Raw genomic sequence first — 14,212 nt, 5'->3', positions numbered from 1 at the left:
CTACTTAATATGACTCTAGCACACTTTAGCAGTATCCTAGGATAGGTCACATAAGTTTTGTAAGCAGTCTCCTTTGTAGGTTAACTGTGCTTCCCCTTTATTCTACTTATGAATCTAGTCTGCCTCCTGTTTTACTCATGACTGAATTAATGTGTCCATTCCATTTTGTATCCTCTAGAAATTGGTTAACTCTTATTTTTTGAGTAGACCGTTTCCATTCATGACTCACTGATATTCTTTCCACTGGACACTAAATTTTTGCCTTTTGTGATTACATTTCTGAATATTTAAAGCTAGCTGTTAACCTTTGCACCACCTTGAAATCTTATTTGATTGAACATATGTTCAGCTTTTTTCAGGTGATATTTCATTATAGTAACTATATCATATGTAAAATGTCTGATGTTACTATTAATAAACAACATGAACAGGAAGGATCCTACCACACGTCTCTGGGTCACATCCAAATGTGCTACCACATCTGTTGGTGGTTCTCCATACATGATAACATGCTGCATCCGCCCTAGAAAGAAATACTCAATCCAGTAACAAATTCATTTGATACCCTATACTTCCATTAATAAGTGTTGGTGTGGTTCTGTGTCAAAAGCTTATTGGAAGTCAAGAAATATTGCTTGCACCAGTTTGCCTCGAGCCATGGCTTTCTGGTTATCATGCAAGAAGTGAGCCAGTTACATTTCATATGGCCAGTTTTTTTTTCTTTTTTCCCCCCTGCTGCTGGTTGGCATGAAGGACAACAGATGGATGTCAACTGAGCTAGGTGGTAGTTTTGTGGCTCACTTTCTCTACCCTTCTTGCAGACAGGGGTGACCTGTGCTTTCTTCCAAGGAAACTTTGAAGAAACTGTGTCGTGGAATGGTTAACAGAGATTAATTCAGCTGCATGTACTATATAGAATTTAACATACTCCATTAGTTTTTTCCCTAACTGGCTTTGAAAGGAAAGACAATTGGAATTTGATCAAGAGGTCATTAGGCATAGTACATGCTGGGATTAACTGAGAATGAGGAAGTAAATTGGTCATGCTCTTTCCACAGGAGCAACGCTGAAATGCACTTAAATTTAGCAAAAACACAACAAACGTAAACCCAGATGGCCAGGTGGGTATTTGAGCTCTGCCTCTCCAGGGTTCAAGTTCAATGCCTTAAGCACTGTGTCACCTCAGTCATTAACTACCTAATAGCATCTGTATAAATAATATTATATTCCCACATTCTTCATTGTGAACAGAAATAAGAAGGAGGGTGCAAGTAAATATAACCACTAACGAAGTAAAGGAAGTAATAGTAATCGATAAATCACCAAAAGTAGATGCATTTTGAACCACAGTTTTTGAATTATTGTTGCCCTTGCATAGTGAGAAAGAGAAAAAGCTACATTCTATTAATGTTAGAAACGGAAGGAAGGAAGGAAGGAAGGAAGGAAGGAAGGAAGGAAAAACAAGGTTTTAAAATTTTGTTGATTATGAGGTTATTAGAGATGATTTAACACACTGATTGTGGACGGATGGGGAACGAAAATAGCTGTCCTTTCCCATGGAATAAATCTGGCATCTGCCCTAAGAATTTAGGGAACCTAAAAACAAGCTAAATCTGAATGGTCTGATAGGGATTTGAGACACTAATTTACTGAATACAAGTCCATGTCTTACCACTGTGTCACCTCACTCAGTGTGCTGAGGCCAGAATAAGATGAGTGGTTGTTTTTGACTGATCAAATGCAGTGAACAAAGAGGAAACAAGAGAAAGGGAGAGATGAGGCTGGGGAGAAAGAATAAAAGTAGATACAAGGACAGACACAGGGCCAGAAATGGTTTATGTGGACACAGGATGGAGTAGTTCTACACAACGAACAAAGATGAAGGGGTGGGGGTAACGTGGGGAGGCCACTGAGGAAACAGTGTGGGAGGGGGTAGTTGTGGGGTATACATACATGTCATCTGAAAAGTAATGAAACTTCAAGAACTGATATACAACATTTTAATTTTTATTTATGCCCCTTCCCACTCCTCAACATCTAAGAGATATTTGCTACACTGCTTCCACTTTCTTTGTACTTTGATGTGGTCCACCAGGTTTCCTATTCTGTGCTCTCTCTTTATCTCAGAACAGCAAAATTCTTGATTAATTGGTGTATATACTCTTATCACCAGCTTTCTCTACAATTTTTGCCTTATAATACAGTTCCTCATAGTATAGGGCAAGTTATTTATTGAGGGTATTTCAATTCTGTCTTTGCAACTATAAGAAAATGTGTATTCCTCTTTTTTGGAATTACACTTCATCAGTGATGTGTAATGAGAGATATTTACCATTCGACTTACTTTCTAGATAAAAAAACAGTTCATTATCAAAAATGGTGATTTTCACTTATTGCATTTCATGCTTGGTTTTTCGCCTGCACGTTTTTGAGTTATTTTTACATTTGGCGCTATTGGTTCTGAACTAATCCCACAATGTTTGCAGAACTAGGTATCTTTTTTTATGTTAAATACAACACAATGTATCACTGTACTCCTGTTTCTGTGTACCTTTCTGGCTAAGAATGTATCGTGTGTTTTGTGTAGTGTTACCAGCTTTACCACTAGCTTTTCTTCAATATAAACCTGTTCTTTTTTCAATATAAACCTGTTCTTTTTTCAATATAAACCTGTTCTTTTTTCAACAGCTCATCAGATGGGCATTATTCCATTTAATTATGTTACTATGTATTTATTCAATGTGTAAGAGAAATGAGTGAGTAGTGTTGGACTTAAAAATCTAAATGTTGGATAAGTGGGGGTGAGGGAAGGCAGAGGATCCCATGTCAAATCAGCCAGGTGCCATCCTGACCCTCTTTCATTTTCATCAAATTTGGTGTGTTCATTTCACATGATGAAGGAATGAAAAATATCAAATTACAGAACGACAAGAGTAATGGCCACTTGAATTCTAAAAATGTGAAGAAAATCTGACAAACACTGCTGACAAAAATGACTAACTTCTGTTCTAATCAAGATAGAACAGCGAACAAAGTAATTTTGGAAAGGCCTTCAAACAAACTTTATGATGATATGCAGTTTTGTCACATTCGAAGAATGTACACCATTAAGGTCAGAAACCTTGAGCTTTGACCTTGAATATCTCAAAACATGTCAAAAATTGGCAAACAAATATTTGTTTCTTCCTCTTACACTATACACCATTGTAAAAAATCAGGTTGGGATGACAATGGGATTAAGAGATAAATTAACATGTTCCGAAATATGTTGCATTAATGCAAAATAAATTGTATTCAAACTCCAACAATATGACACAAAGCACTGAAAAACATGTTTATTGTCAAAAAGGTGGTGTTATAACACAGCACAATAAGTTTGTAAAATCAACAGGCCAGCCAAACACATGCTTGGAATACTCGGTAAATAGGTTCACATTTACAGAAACAAATTTGATAAAAGTATCATCTGGACTTCTTATGCCCCAGTGCTGACAAGCAACATATAACACTGTCTGTGCATCTTTTGGTGAAAGGAAATACGTTCACCCTTCTGCTGTTCACACATCAACCTTTGTAAGAATGTCCTTTTTATCTACAGTTAAGATGTCACTTTTCCCAGGGTATGAAACATATGAAGGTGAAGGCCCATGAGGATGTAGGAAGCTAACTGAAACCTCATGGTTTCTCCATTAACATTCAAAACACATACAAGCCACCAGTGACCTTTTTGTACATGCTTGCAACAAACCCTGTGATATCGCCGAGGACCTGTCTCATTGGGTCCTAGTTAGAGATCCATTTCTGATGTCTGGTGAACTGCAAAAAACTTTTGTTTGGATATTGTAACGGCCAGTAGGAATAACACAATGTAACTTGTGAGTACCAGCAACCGTGTGAATTTTTGCTAACCACTCTTGAAGGAGAGATTCTTCTTCATCATACTCACAATTAGTTGTATAATGACAGTGACACACTGCAATGTTCTTGAAGCACCATTCAAACAACTGTCTGGGTGGGTGTCATTATCTTGAGAGTTGCATATGCACTGCAGACTGGCATGGGCAACAAGCCTCTTAATGATACCAGCAATACCATCACATGGTCCTTTACATGCGGCAAAATAAATGTTACTCTGCTGAGAAATTGAAATCAGCTTGTTCTGTTGGCAACATTCCTGCAATTCTTATTCTGGGCTGCAGCACCATCTGTGTGTTGTATGTAAATGGGGTCTCATGAAGTTAAGCAAGTGACCCTGAAAAAGATGAACACTGTGTCATGTTTAAGACATTCTGATACTATAATGAAGGAAATGTGATCCACTGTACAGTTTTCTGGATGTCTATAATAAACAACAAATGAATGAATAGTGGCCTGTGCATTGTTCCAATGAAACCCCTGCCCTCATCTCCCAAGACAAATATGTAATTTTCTGCAAAGTCACATATTACAATGTATTCATTGACACCAAATATCCGTTTCAGTACCCATGTTGGGTACTTATAAAAGACTGCAAAAAAAGTTTTCTAAATTTGTCTGCAAAGTGTTTCAAGAAGCCTTCCACATGTCTGGAGAGTTTTCTATCTGTACATGTCCACAGTTTATATGTTACTTCATCAATTCCAGTTAGACCAAACAACTCCTGCAGGTATGGCAGAATGTGTTTGAGGGCAGTTATCACATGCAAACATATAGCATTTAGGCTGTGCAGGATTGCAAATTATCTAAGCTAGGTAGTGTTTGTAGGTGCTATGTTCACAGTCTGCCTCACCTATCAACTCTTTCAATCTGAAACCTTCCAAAATGAGCTTCACATTTTGGTGAATATTGCAAATGCACACACTATGGGTACTGGTAGCACCAGTCAAAACACAGCTATTGGGTCACAATTGGCAGAATTTCAATAAACCTGTTTTCAATCCTGGGTGTTCATCTTTGAATGCCCGATACAGCTCATTCAAGTTTCCCAACACTACTTGTTTTTGTTTATGAATCCTGGAGCCATTTTCCTAGACAGAAACAAAACCCTTCTTCCCAGGGAAACAGTGGCTTATATTGTCTCTAGAATTCTACGACACCAGTCACAATTTGTTCATTTAAGACACATTTAGGTCTTTGATTAGGAGTTGTGAAGATACTACATTCTTTGACTAATTGTTTTACTTTTCTCACTGGGGACATGCCAAGACACACCAAGCTATCATTTAGTGCATCTAAAGCAATTGGTGGGGCTACAGATGTGTGTGACTCGAGTGAGGAGCTATGCAGGTTTGTGATTTCCACTTGTTTCAATGTAGTTGGGTCAGCCACAGTTTGCCCCTCAGTTACTTTTCTTCTACAATTATCACATATTTTGTAGCCTCTTGTAATGCCACCAATCATATCACCTGCTCACATTTGCACTTTGCGTAGATTTTTCTTGTATGTGCTGTTTCCATCTTCCCTGAATGGATTACAGCAATACATGAGCTTCTTTAACTCCATCTTCAAGGTAGATTTGTATAATTTCAACATACAACATATTTTGCAACAACTATCTGTGTATATGCAGCTGCCACATTGACATCCAATAATTGATTTTTATTTTTTATTTACACGTCAAGTTCCATAGGACCAAATTGAGGAGCAAATCTCCAAGGCCATGGAACATGTCAGTACATGAAATTACTACATAAAAGTAATAACAGATAAAAATAAATGTTCATGGCCCCAAAAAAAGTCAGTCCATAAGTTCAAGTAAACGCAATCAACAATACAATAAGAATCAGCTTAATTTTTCAAGGAACTCCTCAACAGAATAGAAGGACTGACCCATGATGAAACTCCAGTTTCGATTTTAAAGTATGTGGATTACTGCTAAGATTTTTGATTTTGAGCGGTAGCTTATTGAAAATTGATGCAACAGTATACTGCACACCTTTTTGCACAAGAGTTAAGGAAGTCCGATCCAAATGCAGGTTTGATTTCTGCCGTGTATTAACTGAGTGAAAGCTGCTTATTCTTGGCAATAAGCTAATATTGTTAACAAAAAATAACAGTAAGGAATATATATACTGAGAGGCCAATGTCAAAATACCCAGACTCATGAACAGATGTCAACAAGAGGTTCGTGAACTTACACCACTTATTGCCTGAGCCATCCATTCCTGAGCCAAAAATATCCTTTTAGAATGGGAAGAGTTACCCCAAAATATAATACCATATGACATAAGTGAATGAAAATAGGGAAACTAGACTAATCTTCATATCGAACGATCACTCACTTCTGATAATCCTTTTAGTAAAAATGGCAGTATTAAGTCTTTGAACAAGATCCTGAATGTGGACTTTCCACGACAGCTTACTATCTATCTGAACACCTAGATATTTGAACTCACACCTAGATATCTGAACTGTTCAGTTTCACTAATCATAAGGCCATTCTGTGAAATTAAAATGTCAGGTTTTGTTGATTTGTGTGTTATAAACTGTAAAAACTGAGTCTTACTGTGATTTACTGTTAGTTTATTTTCTACAAGCCTTGAACTTAGGTCATGTACTGCACTATTTGAAACCAATCCAATGTTGCGCACAACATCCTTTACTACCTACCAAGCTAGTGTCATCAGCAAATAGAAATATTTTAGAGTTACCCGTAATACTGGAGGGCATATCCTTTATATAAATAAGAAACAAGAGTGTCCCCAACACTGATCCCTGGGGCACCCCCATTTGACACTACCTTTTTAGCCCATCTAGTACCTCACAGAGAAAAGAGAATGTAGCATTTTCAGTTGTTAAACGACTTCTAAAGCCGAACTGTACATTTGATAGCAAATCGTGTGATATAACATGATCAATTATCCTTACATACATAGCCTTTTCAATAACCTTTGCAAACACTGATAGAAATAGGTCTAAAATTATCTACTTTATCCCTTTCTCCCTTTTTATAAAGTGGCTTTACTACTGAGTACTTAAATCGCTCAGTAAACTGACCATTCCTAGTACTAAAGGAAAAATTACAAATATGACTAAATACAAAGCTAACATGTGCAGCACAATACTTTAATATTCTGCTGGACACTCCATCATAACCATGATAACCATGAGAGTCCTTAGTCTTCAGTGATTTAATTATTGACTCAATCTCCCCCTTATCTGTATGACTGAGGAGTATTTCAGACATCAATCTCGGAAAGGCATTTGCCAAGAAAGTTATACAATTTCCTGTAGAAACTAAATTTTTATTTAATCCACCAGCAATGCTCAGAAAATAAAACAATAAACTGGTAGCCAGGATCACAGGAATTTTATCCTGTGAACTGGTAATCATGGAATAAAAAGAATTATTGCAATCTTGGCTACCAGTTTATTGTTTTACAATCATATAGATCGCTCCGACATGAGCACAACATGCTCCCTACAAAACAGCTCAGAAAATGATTGTTAAATGTTGTACATATATTTGATTTATCAGTAACAGAAATATTTTTACTGTGAACTGACTTTATTTCGCCAACCTTGTACTACTGACCAGACACTTCCTTCACAACTGACCATATTGTTTTAATTTTATCCTGTGAAATTCCATACCACATAATCTTTGCCTGCATAATAACATTTTTAAGCATCTTACAGTACTGTCTGTAATGGGATACTGTAGCTTGATTGTGACTACTTCTAAAATTGCAATATAATTCCCACTTTGTTCTACAAGATATCCTTCGAGTCTAAAAGCCTTTTAGTGTTAAGAAACTTCCTGGCAGATTAAAACTGTGTGCCGACCGAGACTCGAACTCAGGATCTTTGCCTTTCGTAGGTAAGTGCTCTACCAACTGAGCTACCTAAGCACGACTCACACACCGTCCTCACAGCTTTACTTCCACCAGGACCTCGTCTCCTACCTTCCAAGCTTTACAGAAGCTCTCCTGCGAGTGTTAAAATTTGATAGCTTGATATTGTGCTGCCTACATTGTTACCTTACTGTGCATTGTTATACCACCACCATTTTAACAATACATATATTTTTCAGTGCTTCGTTCATATTGGTGGAGTTTGAATATAATATATTTTGCACTAATGCAACACATTGCTGTCCATATTAAATTATATCTCCTAATCCCATTGTCATCCCAACTTGATTTTTACTATGTTGTATAGTGTAACATGAACAAGCAAATATATTTTTTCATCAATTTCAGAGGTAACGTGTTTTGAGATATTTAAAATCAAAGATCAAGGTCACAGACCTTAATTGTGTACACTCTTTGAACATGACAAAACTGTATCACTAAGAGCTTGTTTCAAGTCCTTTCCAAAATTAAACGACACTTAATTATTATGATTTCCAAAATTAGCTGGTTCACTGTTCTATCTTTAGTAGAACAGAAGATGCAGCTGTTTTAGTCAGTGGCGATTATCAAATTTTCTGCACATTTTTAGAACTTCGAGTGGCCATTACTCTTGTCTTAGTTGCATTAAAATTCTGTAATTTGGTATTTTTCATTCCTTTGTCATGTGAAATGAACACACGAAATTTTATGAAAATCAAAGAGGGTCAAGTTGAAAATTGTACTTTTCTGTGTTGACTTGACATAGAATGACTCGAAGATGAATGAACTGTGAGTGCAAAGTAATGGGATGGAGAGTAATTTGGAAGAAAAGTATGAGGAGCAAGAGGTGAAATAAAATTCGGGGGAGAGAAGGGGGTAGGGTGGGGGTTGAGAGAGGGAGGGAGGAGGGGATGAGAGACAGAGAGATAGAGCGAGGAGGGGGGGAGAGAGGGGGTGAGGGAGAGGGAGAGGGGGAGAGGGAGAGAGAGAGAGAGAGAGTGTAGAAGATGAGCTTTTCTCTCCGCCCCGAGTTTCGACCACTGCATTCTCATACATTATCCAACTAAGTAAATAGAAATTTCATATTGTTCATCTTCGAATGCAGCAGCCTTTCAAATATTCATAGCAACAAAGATAAATTTCTTTACACAAAATACCAACAATGCACAAGGCTTCAGTATTGTTGCACGGGATTAAGATTTCACGTAGCAGCACCTATTGCTTCATGGAATTTTGTTAAGTGCTTGTTGGTGTTAGTGAACCATAATAAAGTGCTTTAATTAGTGCCAAATTCAAGAGGGGAGTTATTTCTTTTGTGGAACAAAGTTCTAATCATGCTGCATGTCTGCAATATGGGATTGATGAGAGCAACGTCAGGTGATGACTGCAAAGAGACAAATTATTTGAATGTTCAAGTAGCAGGAAACCATTTAGTGGGCCAAGCGTGGCCAATATCATGCACTAAAAGTGATTTTAAATGAATTTTTAAAGGAACAGTGTCAGAAATTCCTATCTGTGAATGCCAAAGTTTTAAAAATTAAGGCACATGAAATTACTAGAGAGTAAAAAATCAAAAATTTTAAGGCTAGTCGCAGCTGAATTGATCTGTTTATGAAGCGTTGGGGTTTTTCACTTCAGAGGCGAACTTCAGTTGCACAGAAGCTGCCGAAAAATTTATGAAGGAAAACTTGTGGAATTTCTGCGCTTCATAATCGGGTGGCGCACAGAAAAGAAATACCTTCTTGGTCATATAGGAGATGCTGACCGAACTCCCATGTATTTTGATAAGCCATCAAATTATAAGGCTGACACCAAAGGAAAGAAAGACATAAGTGGCCTTACACCGGAGGGTGAAAAACAGCAGATGTCCATCATGCTTGCTTGCACAGCAGACAGACATAAATTACCCCCATTCATAGTTTTCAAGCAAAAGAGTTTACTGAAATCAGAAGTGTTTCCAAAAACTGTAATTGTACAAGCAAATGAAACTGGTTGGTTTTCGGACATTGTGCTGGAATGGATTAGGCGCATGTGGAATCTTCATCCTGGCGCAATGCTTGGTTTATGCAGTCTGTTGGTATAAGATGCATTAGCAGATCATACGACACCTGCAGTAAAATGAAAATTAGAGGAAATCAAAATGAACTTGGCAGTAATTCCAGGTGGGATGACATCAATTCTGCAACCACTTGGCGTCTGTTTGAATAAACCATTTAAGGACAAGCTTAAACGCATGTACACAAACTGGCTTCTGAAAAGCGGCAGACAACTGACACCAACAAGCATTCAAAACATGTTCAATATCCAATGCACTATATGGTACAGAGGACGATGCTCTATATGAAGAAATGAGGAGCAAATAATTGAGTGATAGTGATTCAGAGTCTTGATTGGTACTTTAAACATTTCATATAAGATGTATTACAAACTTAATAAAATTTTATTTTAAATTTCAGCATTTAATTTCTAAGTTGCTACTCTGCATTGCACAGGATAGAAAAGTGTGAAAAGCCGCAACAAACCAGTCTACGGACTGACGATGACAACAACAACACCACCACCACCACCACCACCACCACCACCACCAACAACAACAACAACAACAACAACACACAACAAACATTGCATTTGAAGTCGTCACTAAAAATCTACCGACAAAAATCCGAATGGCAAGACTGATTGGGATGTATGTCAATATGGCCAACTGTACGTTCTGAATTTTTTCCTAACTGTGACAAGAGATGGTTAATAGGAACTTTTATGAATCGCGAATCACATGCAGTATTCTCTTGACCATAAGAATAATATGAATGTAACATTATGCCATGTTTTCTCTCATGTTTGCTGCTATCTCATTTAAATCCTGTCTGCCTAATAAACTATGAAACTAGAGTGAGACAACAGCAAACGCGGAAGAATATACATATCATGTCATGTTTATATTCGTATTATTCTTATGTTTAATAGTGATACAGTCAGAAATGAAGCATGGCAACTGGTTGTTGTTGTTGTTGTTGTTGTGGTCTTCAGTCCTGAGACTGGTTTGATGCACCTCTCCATGCTACTCAATCCTGTGCAAGCTTCTTCATCTCCCAGTACCTACTGCAGCCTACATCCTTCTGAATCTGCTTAGTGTATTCATCTCTTGGTCTCCCTCTACGATTTTTACCCTCCACGCTGCCTTCCAATACTAAATTGGTGATCCCTCGATGTCTCAGAACATGTCCTACCAACAGATTCCTTCTCCTAGTCAGGTTGTGCCACAAGCTCCTCTTCTCACCAATTCTATTTAATACCTCCTCATTAGTTATGTTATCTACCAATCTAATCTTCAGCATTCTTCTGTAGCACCACATTTCAAAAGCTTCTACTTTCTTCTTGTCCAAATAATTTATCGCCCACGTTTTACTTCCATACATGGCTACACTCCATACAAATACTTTCAGAAATGACTTCCTGACACTTAAATCTATACTCGATGTTAACAAATTTCTCTTCTTCAGAAACGCTTTCCTTGCCATTGCCAGTCTACATTTTATATCCTCTCTACTTCGACCATCATCAGTTATTTTGCTCCCCAAATACCAAACTCCTTTACTACTTTAAGTGCTTCATTTCCTAACATAATTCCCTCTGCATCACCCGACTTAATTCGACCACATTCCATTATCCTCATTTTGCTTTTGTTGATGTTCATCTTATACCCTCCTTTCAAGACACTGTCCATTCCGTTCAACTGTTCTTCCAAGTCCTTTGCTGTCTCTGACAGAATTACGATGTCATCGGCGAACGTCAAAGTTTTTATTTCTTCTCCATGGATTTTAATACCTACTCTGAACTTTTCCTTTGTTTCCTTTATTGCTTGCTCAATATACAGATTGAACAACATCGGGGAGAGGCTACAACCCTGTCTCACTCCCTTCCGAACCACTGCTTCCCTTTCATACCTCTCGACTCGTATGACTGTCATCTGGTTTCTGTACAAATTGTAAATAGCCTTTCGCTCCCTGTATTTTACCCCTGCCACCTTCAGAATTTGAAATAGAGTATTCCAATCAACTTATTAGATTTTTAAATCTAAGATGACCAATTTCTGTGCAGAATGTAATGTAGTAAAGAGGTGTCTACAATGATTTAGAAACGGGGAAAAATTTTCGCTAAACTCGCATTCGCAACTTCTTCTATCATACGCAGTCTATTATTTGGTTCTTGTTGATCATTATCAAAGAAAGCAGCAATGTAAGTAACAATAAATAGCAGTCTCTTGCCATTGTTTCACTAATGAGACAATTTCTCTCTTTTTTTATTGTAAGCGACGGTACCACGGACAGCGGCGACAGGTCGTAAACACTCATTGTCAGAATGTGACAAACAATGAATGTCACAGTACAATAATGCATTTTTAGCTTAGAGTGACGAACACCTATAACAAAGAGAATGGCACTTATCAGATCAAAGCAAAATAAGCACTCAATTCAAACCAGATGAAGCGCGTGAAATAGGAAGGGTACCTGTATAAATACGGACGGAGTGCCTGAAGCATAGCAACGGCTACCTGGTAAAGCTTAACTGCTAAGCTTACAACTTGAACCAAACTACTGTAGCTGTATCTTCATCCATTTGACCCAAATTGCGTCTCATGTTACAATGGACCAACTTTGTTTCGATTTGGAGGTGCGGTCTGAAGCTACTACTCCCACCCCACCCCTCCTCTTGAATTTTGAGTCTCCAATTTCAGATGCGACTCAAGAGTTGGGGGGATTCGAGTAAATACAGTAAGGATCTATCCACTATAATATGCCAGAAGAATAAACCATCAAATTAAACTCCATAGCAGAAGAGTTGGTTTCAATAAATCCCAGTAAGAAACATGAGTAGTGGAATAAAGAATGTGACCAGGAACTAGAAAGAAGACACCAAGCTTGGATAAAGCATTAAGCTCAAAAGTCTGAAGAATCACATCTAGAACTAATTAAGCAAAGAAAGTCAACCCATAAAATCATCAGACAGGTAAAATGCAAACATCTTAAAAATACCCTAGAAAAGATAGAAGAGAAATACCAGAAGAAACAGTCAAGAGATTATTACAAAACCTTATATATGCACAGAGCATAAATTAATCAAAGTTAACACCTGGTTCAAGAATCATGGAAGAACCCTGGAGATACTAGAAGGTTGCAGATAGATTATATAATGGTAAGAGAGAGGTTTAGGAACCAGATTTTAAATTTTAAGACATTTCCAGGTGCAGATGTGCACTCTGACCACAATCTATTGGTTATGAACTGTAGATTAAAACTGAAGAAACTGCAAAAAGGTGGAATTTAAGGAGATGGGACCTGGATAAACTGACTAAACCAGAGGTTGTACAGAGTTTCAGGGAAAGCATAAGGGAACAATTGACAAGAACGGGAGAAAGAAATACAGTAGAAGAAGAATGGGTAGCTTTGTGGGATGAAATAGTGAAGGCAGCAGACGATGAAGTAGGTAAAAACACGAGGGCTAGTAGAAATCCTTGAGTAACAGAAGAGATACTGAATTTAATTGATGAAAGGAGAAAATATAAAAATGCAGTAAATGAAGCAGGCAAAAGAGAATAGAAATGTCTCAAAAATGAGATCAACAGGAAGTGAAAAATGGGTAAGCAGGGATGGCTAGAGAACAAATGTAAGGATGTAGAGGCTTATCTCACTAGGGGGGCAAGACAGATACTGCCTACAGGAAAATTAAAGAGACCTTTGGAGAAAACAGAAGCACTTGTATTAATATCAAGAGCTCAGAGGGAAACCCAGTTCTAAGCAAAGAAGGGAAAGCAGAAAGGTGGAAGGAGCATATAGAGGGTCTTTACAGGGGTGATGTACTCGAGGACAATGTTATGGAAATGGAAGAGGCTGTAGATGATGATGATGAAGAAGAAATGGGAGATACGATACTACGTGAAGAGTTTGACAGAGCACTGAAAGACCTGACTCGAAACTAGGCCCCCAGAGTAGACAACATTCCAGTCGAACTACTAGTGGCCTTGGGAGAGCCAGTCCTGACAAAACTCTACCATCTGGTGAGCAAGGTGTATGAGACAGGCAAAATACGCTCAGACTTCAAGAAGACTATAATAATTCCAATCCCAAAAAAAGCAGGTGTTGACAGATGTGAAAATCATCGAACTATCAGTTTAATAAGTCACAGCTGCAAAATTCTATCGCGAATTCTTTACAGACGAATGGAAAAGCTGGTAGAAGTTGACCTTGAGGAAAATCAGTTTGGATTCCGTAGAAATGTTGGAACATGTGAGGCAATACTGACCTTACGCCTTATCTTAGAAGAAAGATTAAGGAAAGGCAAACCCACATTTCTAATATTTGTAGACTTAGAGAAAGCTTTTGACAATGTTGACTGGAATA

At 37.7% G+C, this 14,212-nt stretch overlaps 1 protein-coding gene across 8 annotated transcripts in view; it reads right to left on the bottom strand.

Moving 5' to 3' along the window:
* Positions 1-14,212, bottom strand: part of LOC126328814 (RCC1 and BTB domain-containing protein 1-like) — a 203,583-nt gene that overhangs the window by 59,464 nt on the left and 129,907 nt on the right. The window contains exon 10 of one of the 8 annotated variants that reach the window (XM_049996075.1): positions 3,323-4,252. The exons of 6 other annotated variants lie outside the window; for them this stretch is intronic. In XM_049996075.1, the coding sequence (XP_049852032.1) occupies positions 4,239-4,252 (14 nt within the window). In that variant the 3' untranslated portion in view covers positions 3,323-4,238. Of the gene's footprint in view, positions 1-3,322; positions 4,253-14,212 lie in introns of those variants that run through there. One more of the 8 variants, XM_049996074.1, reaches the window with a different exon arrangement.

This window comes from Schistocerca gregaria, chromosome 2 (assembly GCF_023897955.1).
Source record: "Schistocerca gregaria isolate iqSchGreg1 chromosome 2, iqSchGreg1.2, whole genome shotgun sequence".
NCBI lineage: Eukaryota > Metazoa > Arthropoda > Insecta > Orthoptera > Acrididae > Schistocerca > Schistocerca gregaria.
The sequence above is the reverse complement of the archived record's forward strand: the minus strand, read 5'-3'. Positions and strand labels throughout refer to the sequence as shown.